This window comes from Mus pahari, chromosome 2 (assembly GCF_900095145.1).
Source record: "Mus pahari chromosome 2, PAHARI_EIJ_v1.1, whole genome shotgun sequence".
NCBI classification, from domain to species: Eukaryota; Metazoa; Chordata; class Mammalia; order Rodentia; family Muridae; genus Mus; species Mus pahari.
The window spans coordinates 83949336-83960212 of NC_034591.1; the positions used below are offsets into that span (position 1 = coordinate 83949336).

Genomic DNA, 10877 nt, shown 5'->3' on the forward strand with positions numbered 1-10877 from the left:
GAGAGAGAGAGAGAGAGAGAGAGAGAGAGAGAGAGAGAGAGAGAGAGAGAGAGAGAGCACTCTATAAGCTTTTTTCTCAAAGGAATTTGCAACAAGGATTATCTACACACAGCTGTTTTGCCACAGCCTTCGTAAGTGTCATTGGGAGTTGTTTAAAGATCTTTACATGTTAAGTTGCTGCTCCTCTGTATAGAAGAGCATCAAGGACTCACAACTGGTGTTGTGTTGTCTATAAGCAAGGTACTAGGCACAAAGCTCCATAAAGCCACCTTCTGAATGAGCTCTGCCAAATGTTGCTCTGATTAGAGTAAACTAATTAGATGGCTAATTAATTCTGCTACTCACAGATTGCAGAGTTTAATTGATAAATAGATTGCCTCCAGTTAGTATTGATTCCCAGGTCACAAAGGGCAAGCTATTTCTCAATTAAACTGGGTAATCATTCTAAAACAGCATAAATCAAGAACCTAACCATTTAATGTTAATTAATGTCTAGTTAAATACAGCTAATGAGTCAGAGTGTGTGATTCATTCTACATATTCCTCTATGAGAACATTAGAATCAACTCGCATAATCCTCTGTAGCAGCAAACTGTGTTCCCAGTCAAGATTCTTGCAGTGGACAGCAGAAGAACGCCAGGGAGATTATTATGAGATGGATGCTGAGCATAAGATCTTATCTAAGAGTGACAAGGCGTTCACAAGCACAACAGTATTTCTGTTACTGTAACAAATGTCTGAGATATCAGCCTAAAAGAAGAAAAGGTTCATTTAAGGTTCAGTTTGGCTCACAGTATTAGAGCTTTTAGTCAGTTGACCCTACAGGTTCTGATCCTGTCACCTGGAGCACATGGTAAAGTCAGGTGTTCACCTCATGGCGGCTAGGGAAACAAAAAGGGAGAAGATAGTGGAGCCCTACAGTTCATTTCAGGGAATACCCCTTCCCCCCCCCCAAAAAAGTGACCTAATCTTCTCCCAGCTTAAGTATCTTATAACTTCCTAAGTGTTCACTATAATAGGGTTCCTTGTTGACAGTCTCTGTGTGACTGTCTTAGCCACCATGGTCCTCAGTGAACCTAAGGGGAAGTGAATTAGAGAGGAAAATTAAATTCCCATGTAGCCTGGGTCCCTATGCATGGATTCTTGCTGCACAAGAAGGGGATTCCAGGAACAATGAAGACTTCACAGTTCTCAAAGAACAGGTTGGAACATGCCTATCCTGCCATCCCCTGTGGTACCTTGCAGTACCAGCCTGGCCACTTGTCTATCTGTGCTTGACTAGTGAGGGCAGATGTTGTGCAATGAGGCTGGTTAGTAGTAATGAGATGTTAGTAAGTAGGATGAGGGGTACTCGGTCTGGGTCACTGTACCTACTTGCTGAATCAGGAATTTTCCAGTCTGCACTCCCCTGCTCTTCCTCCTCTTCTATAGACTGGGATTCTTTTCCAGGGGGGCATCCGGTGACTAGGAAATCTGGGCACTTTGCTCCCTTTTCAGATGCATACTTAGGAGTCTATAGGAGAAAGACAAGGAAAGTCATATATATATATATATATATATATATATATATATATATATATATAATAAAAAGAACTCTATACCAGGAAGGAAAATGTTTGGTAATCAAGATTAAAAATATATCAATCCAAGATGAATTCTAGCTTTTTAAATTTATCTTCAAATCTACATAGAAGTTTACATTCTGAAATATTCAATCTGGAGATTATAATAATTACATCATTTAGGTGAGGGGCCCTCAGCTTTCTTAGGTAATAATACCCAAAATGCCATAGTAAAATTTGATGGAGCCTCTAGGCTAAAAGAAATAGTTAAAGCTGGATCACAGCACCCAAGGTTTTAGCAGAGGACAGGCCCTGGTCGTCCTTGGCAGTCACTTTCAACTAGTAGATTACAGTGTCCAGAAATAGTGTTCATTAGTATTTCTTGTGAGGTTTTGAAACAGCTCATCTCACCCAGTGCATTTACTGCAGCACACTGCACATCTAGAGGTGGGCATCTTCCCCCTCAGCAGCCACTTTTCTGTGGAGGTTCAGTGCTTAGCCCATCAGTCATCTTTCCAATGAGGCTCAGCAGTCAGCCAATCAGCAGCCACGTTTCTGTGGCGTTTCAGCACTCAGCCAATCAGCAGCCACGTTTCTGTGGAGTTTCAGCACTCGGCCAACCAGCAGTCACCTTTCCATGGAGGCTCAGCACACAGCTACTAGGTGTCTGACCTTCTTGGTGCTCTCTCCCCCTTACCTGCAGGAGAAGCCCTACCAGTGCTCAGAGTGCAGCAAGGCCTTCAGCCAGAAGCGGGGCCTCGATGAACACAAGAGGACGCACACAGGAGAAAAGCCTTTTCAGTGTGACGTGAGTTGGGATCTCCTTTTCTTCCCTGGTATTCCGTGATAATCAGTAGGGATGTCTTTATCTGTGTATGCATTAGATTTCTGTGTCTGTTGATGCCTTGTGCTGGGTTGCATACTCTTTGCATTCATATTCTACTTAGCATGGTTTTCTAGCAGCAAATAAATTGTGATTTTCTTCAGGCTATCTTCCAGTATCGGATTCCATGGAGCTGTTCTTTCAGGGTGTAAATTTGGCAGAGTTTGAGACAATTCAGTTAGACCGAAGTCTTTGACAAGTTAGTGACAGTTGAACCAGTAGAATGACTATGACCAGAATATAATGTATGTGTGCCAGAAATTCTTTTTAAAATTAGAATATAAAAACTATATTTAGGTAATCATAGATGTTAAGTACAAACTGAGTTTTCAGAATATGAATATAAATTACTTTAGGTTAAAAAAAAATGCTACTTAGGACGTCTTCTATCTAGGATATTTGAATTGAACCAAAATAAGTTGACACATGTTTGTTCTGTTTTTGAAAGGAAAAAGTACTACTGTGCTTGATAAATTTAATAAGAGCATTGATTGGGGGAAGTGATTTCATCACCAATGGTTATTGGTTATGTCAGTGGATCAACCCAAATGTTAGAGAAGACTCCAGGGTGCATGTCCTTCACACACACACACACACACACACACACACACACACACACACATACACACTCTAATTAAAAATAAAATATATATTGCATAAGAGTATCAGTGGAATTTATTGTTGGTATATGAAATAGCTCAGCACAACAAAGTCATTGTAAATGCTGAGTTTACTGAAGAGCATAATTCCATCAGCATGTTCCAGAGGAGATCATGTGGTACAAGGAGTCCCTGTGAAGGAAAAGTCACAACTGCAGGCAGGATACTTTCCCTGCCCTATGAAGCGTCAAATAGGCTAAAGCAGCAGTATATTCTTACTCATGTTACCTTCATCCCTGGCGCACGGTAAGAAATCCCACCTGTAGCGAAAGAAATGCATGCGTATAGAACATGGTCCTGAGCTGGAGCTAGCTCAGTCATTTCATTTGGCTTGATTCTTTTTATAGAGACAGAAGCAATTTAAGTGACTTGAATGCACAACTACCCAAATAACCGTTTCAGGCCTGAAATATTCTGCTGGTTGAATATGGATGGACACTTTGCTTGCATCATAGTCAACCTACCTCTGACACCCCCAGAACAGTTTTGTTGGGTGAACTGTATTAGAACCTACTTCTTCAGGATTCCAATCTAGACTGAAAACTAGGAAACTGGCAGCTTTCTGGGACCTTCTTTAACTCTCACATCAAATTGGGTCTGCTCAGATAGGCAATTCTTGATCTTTCCATGGGAGACAACCACTCTTGGACTAAGCCACTCTAATAAATCGTGTGTGTGTGTGTGTGTGTGTGTGTGTGTGTGTGTGTCTGTCTGTCTGTCTGTCTGTCTGTCTGTCTGTGCACGTGCACGCGTGTGTGTGTGTGTGTGTGTGTGTGTGCATGCATACATTTAGATGTATATAACATTTGCATAAGCATAGTTATATAACATACATACATACATGTAGATATATATAACTTATATATGTTATATATTTGTTCATTCCATCAGCTCTGTTTCTTCAGAGAATACTGATTGAGACAGTCCTTGGGATGAAGCTTAAATCATAAAGTTTTACAGCAAGTACTGCTGAAGCATCTTACTTCCTGTAAAGTGTTTACTTAACATAAAATTAGTCATTTATAAATTTTTGCAGTTCGATGGCATTTAGCACATTACCCTTGTTGTGTAATCACATTTATGTGGCTTCAAAACATTTTTCTTTAACCAAAAAAAGAAAAAAAAGAAAAGAAAAAAAGAAAAGAGCCCACTTGTTAAGCTGCTTCTATGCCCAGAAAATCATTACTTTGTTTCATTTTTATGGATTTCTTTTTCCTGTGTATTTCATATAAATGAATTTATACAATAACTGATACTTGAGATTGACTTCTGTCTCAGTGTGGCATGCATCTGCAGACTATTCCTTTCCAAGACTGATGATACCTTGTTGTGTTAATATCAATCTGTCCATTGATCGTCATTTGATATTTCTGCTTTTGCTGTTTGTACTAATTGACTGTGGCAGGCATGGGTGTACATAAAATTGTTGGGGTACCTGTTTTTATATCTTTGGGAATGGAACATCTGAGTTGTATAGTAATTCTGTGTTTATTCTTTTTTTTTATTGAAAATATTTTTTCCTACAGATTATTCTAATCAAGCTTCCCCTCTGTCATGTCTCAGGTCCTTACCGCCTTCCTACCCATCTAATTCCATGCCTTCTTTCTCTTTGGAAAACAAAGAAGCCAATAAAAAGCAAAAATATAAACCACAGACACACACACACGCAAACACAAAACCCCACAAAATTGGAAAGATAAGTAACATAAATATGTCTGAAAAAATTACTAAGAGATAAAGTCTCTCAAAATATTCCTTTTGTATTAGCCTTTGACTGCTGGTTAGGTGTGGGGCCTCCACTGAGTATGGCTTGCATATCCAGCTAGCCACTGGAGCTGAATGAACCATGTTATAGTCCTGCCAGCATTGTATAAGGATTCTTGGTTTAGCCCCATCCATACACATCCTTGTGAGTTTTTAGTAAACACCTTTGGTTATATTGGTGAAGTTTTCTGAGTGGGCATTTGTTTTCAAACCAACAAATACTTCTGAATTTTATCAAGTACTTTTTCAACATCCATGTGACCATGTTTGTCTTTTTCTTTGTTCTATTAATGTGAAGTGGCCCTGTTTGTTTTCTTATTTGATCCTCCATTGCAATCTTTAAATGATCCCTACTGGGTCATGGCTTAGAATTCATTCAGTACAGTTTGATTAAATGTGATTGTTTCATTTGTGTGTGGCACATGTGTGCACGTGCGTGGGTGTTTGTGGATGCTTGCATCTCAATCCATAAATGTTAATCTCTACTTTTCTTTGTTTTCAATGTCTTCATCTGGCTGTAGTAACAAGGCTGTGCTAACTCCAGGTAATCCATTTTAAAAGTGCCCTTCTCACTGTAGGAAAGAGACATTGCTGTAACTCTGAATATTTGGTAGAATTCATCCTTTAGTCCTAGACTTTATTATTTTATTTAATTCAGTGCTTTGATATTTCATAGAACAGTTAAATTGTTGTTGTGCTTATTTTTTTAAGCGAATGGCAAACTGTAAAATAAAATCCACTTACCTCCTGAACTGCAGGATTTTGTCTTCACATGATCCCTCATCTGTCAATCCTCTTGTATATGTGTCTCTATACCCCCATTGCCACTTCCATCTTTCTCTCGTACCCATCATCTGATGAGGCAGCAAATCTGTTCAGCTTTTCTAGTGACTCTGCAGATTCACTATGCATGCATGCTCAACCACCCTGTTATTCTCTGGAATGCAGAAGCAGCTTATCTCTGTGTTGGCATCATTGCTGCTAACAGTCTGCAAAGACTTGCCACCCAGAGTCATCTGCCTGGGAGTTGCACTTGACTATCTATGTGAAAATCCTTCAGTGACCATGATCTCATTTAACACAGAATCCCCAGGATCTGCACCCTTCTCCCCCTCCCCACTCTCCATGTTCATGGCCCCTCGGACCCTGGCCTTTCTGGTGTGCTCAACTCCATCTCTCACTGTGCTCACCAGTATGCCTCATAGCCGCTGCTTTCTCCGTGTGAACACCTTTCTCTTTGGGTATCATATTGTTTTGTTCTGTTTTCTTACTTGTGTGTTGGTTAGTTCTTTCCTTGTTGTTTTGAGACAAGATTATACTCTGTAGCCCAGGTTGTTCCACTGTTTTATAGCAACTCCCTTGCCTCTGCCACAAAGTGCTGGGCTCTTGTGCTCCATAATGCCTGGCTCTTGGAGCATCTTCATGGCCTGCTCCTATACTCCCTTCTGGTCCTGCTCAAATTACTTCCTCTTGTATTTTTATCATCTGCCAGTCCTCACCTCATAGTCTCCTCCATGTTCCTTGTATCTATCCAAAAAATATATATTTCTTTTGTTATTTGTTTTATTGCATTGCATTGTGCGTCTCTTTATTACTGGGGTGTACACATTTGAAGGGACTTGGTTCTCTCTTTCTAATATCTGTGTCCTGGGGATCAAACTCTGGTTGTTGGGTTTGTCAGCCTATCCACTGTGCCCTCTTGACTGCCTTTATTTTCATTTTTATGTAGAACGGGTCTATGAAAGTAGGAGAGAGATTTTTTTCATTTTTGTTTTTTTGTTTGTTTTGTCATTATTGGTTTGTCTGTTTGCAAGCATAGAGCTAAACCTCACATATAAAAAGGATGCTGTAAGTATTTTTAAGAATTAATACTTAAATGAGTGAACTACTGTCTTTAAGCCATGTCTAAATCTAGGTGAGAAAGGAGCATGGAAACCTCCCTGACAATAACGTTTGATCTTCTGGGTGCTGACCAAATGGCCTTTCTCTTGCTCTCTGTTAGAATGCTTCCACAACTTCCCACCTGTTCCATGATATATTACCACTCTGTTTTAGGATTATTCAGATCCTCAGAGTTCATTTCCAGCTCTCAACTTCTTTTCAAGTCTTTTTTCTAATGACCTCTAAGCTATACTTAACTTCAAGTAAAGTGTTTGCACATCCTCAGTTCCCCGCTTTTCTTCTCCTCTTTTCTTCTTGTCCTCTCCTGGGAGATAATTCTACTCCATCACTGTCATGGGCTTCCTTGCACATCTCCATCTTGTGGGCCCTCTTCTTAGTGCTTGCCCCAGTCTCTTCCAGGCATTGAGTAAGCTCACATCTGTGCCTCTCTTAATATGCCTATGAGTATTTATCCTAGAATACTGACTCCAGAAATAGTATATCCTTTGTCATTTTATTACTAAGTCTAGTGGTGATCACACTCATTAAATATTAACTGAAGTTTATATAGAATTCCCACTCCCAGTACTTTCTTTTCAACATCTTTTTTCACTTTATTCTAAAACAAAATCAGTCCACCTTTCCCTTAGAGTAATAGTGAAAAACAACACTTTCCCACTCTTGGTATTTTAATTGGAACTGAGTCAGGACAGGGTTGGGAATCCCTGGCGGAGGAGAAGAAAAGGAGGTGTCCCTGCTGTGCAGTTTTAACTCTCCCTTGTTTTCAGTGTGACTCTAAATGGCTAGGCATGAAGCTGATTTATTCTGAGCATCATCAGAGTTCTTTAATGGCTATACTTAAGCTAATGAATGCAAATCTTTTTGCATCTCAAAGTCCATTTCGCAAGTGTGCTCTCCAAGGACAACTAATGCTCTGCTCCAGCTCACATTGAACAGTGTCTGTTGGATAGTTCCTGTCTTCTCTCCTGTGTGGATTCTCTAGACATCCTTAGTTCTCTTAGCCATTACCAATAACTTCAGCATCTTGCTCAGCTTCCTTTACATCCTCCCTGGTTGTCATTTCTATGATTTTCCCATGGAGACTATGGACATGGACTTGTAGTTAGTATCCCTCCCTTCACAACAATGCACCAAAATATCTGGAAACTGTATTTTTATTATCAAAGCCATTTTTATTCCTTAAAATGGTAGGAGCCAGACAAAGAGGAGAAAGAACAGCCAGTTCACATATCTCAATTTAAAGTGAGAACCTCCAGTTGAAACCAGGATTTGCCCTGGGGAAGAGGTATAGGCTGAGTGCAGATAGCCTGGCTTTTATTCTAGAAATCACGTTCTATTGCTTGGGAATCTGGTTAACCTGCACATCTCCCTGGAAATGAGGACATCTATTCAGAGGTACAGGAATGGGAACTGAATCAAGCAATGTACAGGAATCACTACGAGGGCATCTGGACAATAATGAAAGCCATGCTTGGCAGAAAAGTGACAGGGAACAAGGTCACTCCTCCTCGGTCATTATAGAGATTATGTAAGGCATATAATGTTTTAAATTAATAAACACTGATAAATACCTAATTACCATTTATGATAAAGATTGAAAAGGGAAGGTACAAAACCAAGCAGATCTAAAGGAATAATTAGGAAAGAATTGTCTGTGTTTATGTGCCTCTGTTTATTTATCTATTTAAGCTTAAAAGATAGGAGAGCAAACAGCAGGGTTGGAGGCGATAGGGGATAAGGAATCCTGGAGAGGGAGGTGGAACATGGTCAAAGAGAAGGAGCTGAGTGCAGGGTGACATTGGCTAGTGAACGAACGCAAGGTTTCCACCACTGAAAGGGATTGACTCACTGTAATTCTGCAAGAAGACACTACAAGTGCTGTGAGCTCTTTACTTTGGCACTGGGTTCAGAGGAATAAGACATGTTAATGTGCACACATATAAAACAATTTGGTACTTCTCTCACATAAAGGTACTCTCCATAAAACCACACTTTTAAGTTCTTTGAAATTATTCCTAGTTTTGAGGTATTTTTATCACTCATAAGAGTCCCCCTTATACATACACATGCATATGTATGGATATAGACAGATATATGATAGATATAAATATGTAGACAGGTATGTATAGCTTTCCCCCCTCTTTCTTCTGCCATCGATCATCATTTCCTTTTTGTAAATTCATATATACTTATGGATTAATGCCCTGAGCATTTAAGTTCCATATGATAGTACAGAGATACATTCAGAAAAACCACACAGATCAGTCCTTAAGCTGACGATGCACACTGTGAAGGGAAAGTTAAGGCTGCTTTGAGAACACTGAGCAGAGACTAGCTCCTGGCAGGCAGGGCTCGCCAGCCCTCCAATAGCTGAGCCCCAGTCCTCCATTGTGACAGCTCCCTCCTTAGTCTCTGCCTGCTCCCAGCTATATTCAGGCCTGATTCCTTTCTGTATTTGTTGCTGTGACAGTAATCCTCTGTCCTCCATAAAGGACAGAGCACACAGCTCTCATTTGCTGCACTTGCTTCACAAGCCTCATTCGGAGCACCAGCTTTCTTTAGCATTTCCTTCATCAGTATTTAGGATAATTTTTTTGTCTCTAGAATATTTCTTCATTACTGAAGTAGATATTATTTTCAAACAAGTTTCACTTAGTTTCCCTCTAAGACGTAAGTTATTGTGCCTTACTTACATGTTGCTACTGTATACGTTTTATTACCAGGTTGTTTGATGGCGATGTTAAGCCAGGCTGCCAGGCTATTACATAAACTGCTTATATGCCTTAGTTAAACAACATTATACAACAAGAAAGAAGGAAATGGAATCCTGAGTAATAAATTTGAGTTGTAATGCTTATAGCATTGTTAACCAGTCACACCACAAGTGGTTATAATGCTTAAATATCATTAACCAATCAAACCACAAGTGCTTTAAACTCTTAAAGCCTTGATAGCCAGTCACATCTCAAGTGGGGCTAAATTGAAAACATTACAGTAAAATATGTCTTGTGTATTTATGCCCTGTGGAGAGATGTCATCTAGGCTGTAAATCACAGCACTTAAGGAGTTGTTATGAACTATAAATATACTTTATTATGCTCAGGAAGGTATGTTCCTAGGAAATTGTTCCTCAAGTCCAGAGCTGGAGAGAGGAAAGTGCTTGAGGGTGGTGCAAGCCATGCAATTAAATGCAAGAGATTCTTGAGACTACAACTAACTTCTCTGTCTGGGTGTGAAATTCCATTTATTCTGAGAGCAGTATTTGTCCTTAGACCCACTAGCACATACGTGATAGAAGGAATTTTCATAATATATATTGTATATATGACAAAGTGGTTTGTCACCATAAATGTGGAGTTTCTGGTTCTTTTCTAGGTATGTGACTTGGCTTTTAGCCTGAAGAAAATGCTTATTCGACACAAGATGACACACAATCCTAACCGTCCGATGGCAGAGTGCCATTTCTGCCATAAGAAGTTTACAAGGAATGACTACCTCAAAGTGCACATGGACAACATCCATGGTGTAGCTGACAGCTAAGAGGAGCCACAAGGAACCACAGCATGTGAAAGAGCTTCTAATATGAATCCCAGATTCTTCTCACCTGATCAGCTTAACAGAAATAGCCACAAAGAATTCATTGATCTGACAGTGTTTATGTGCCTATCTTTGTATTCTATAGATGCAAAAATAAATCCTTTTACCAAAAATAAATTCAAATAGAAAAAATAATACTTTGTAGATTACAGAGTATTCTGGCTGATTAAAAATTAAATACAGAGTACGGCTATTGACTTTCTTTTATGAAGTTTATTAATATATACCCATTAGGCCTTTATGTTGTTATTCATGTGTGTGGATATCGCAGCTAGTTCCTACTAATGCAGGTAGAAATCAAGACACCCAAGTACTTCTTTGCAGATACTAGTAAGACCATGTGTTTTTGAAGTCTCAAGCATGAAAATATTTGATAAATGACAAGGATTTTATCTTATTAAACAATTACCTCAAAATAAAGAGATATTTGAGAGCTAAAGTTTCTATTAAAATATTGCTCACTTTATAGATTTCTGAGAACACTGTTTTTTTTTTATTATTATTATGATT

General features: G+C 39.3%; 1 protein-coding gene across 2 annotated transcripts in view; it reads left to right on the forward strand.

Annotated features, from left to right (window-relative positions):
• The window catches only part of Prdm5 (PR/SET domain 5), a 156257-nt gene extending 145705 nt beyond the window's left edge, over positions 1 to 10552 (forward strand). Inside the window, exons 14-15 of one of the 2 annotated variants that reach the window (XM_021190637.1) lie at positions 2266 to 2370; positions 10146 to 10552. In XM_021190637.1, the coding sequence (XP_021046296.1) occupies positions 2266 to 2370; positions 10146 to 10310 (270 nt within the window). In that variant the 3' untranslated portion in view covers positions 10311 to 10552. Of the gene's footprint in view, positions 1 to 2265; positions 2371 to 10145 lie in introns of those variants that run through there. The other variant, XM_029533620.1, reaches the window with a different exon arrangement.
• The last annotated feature ends 325 nt before the right edge of the window (positions 10553 to 10877 follow it).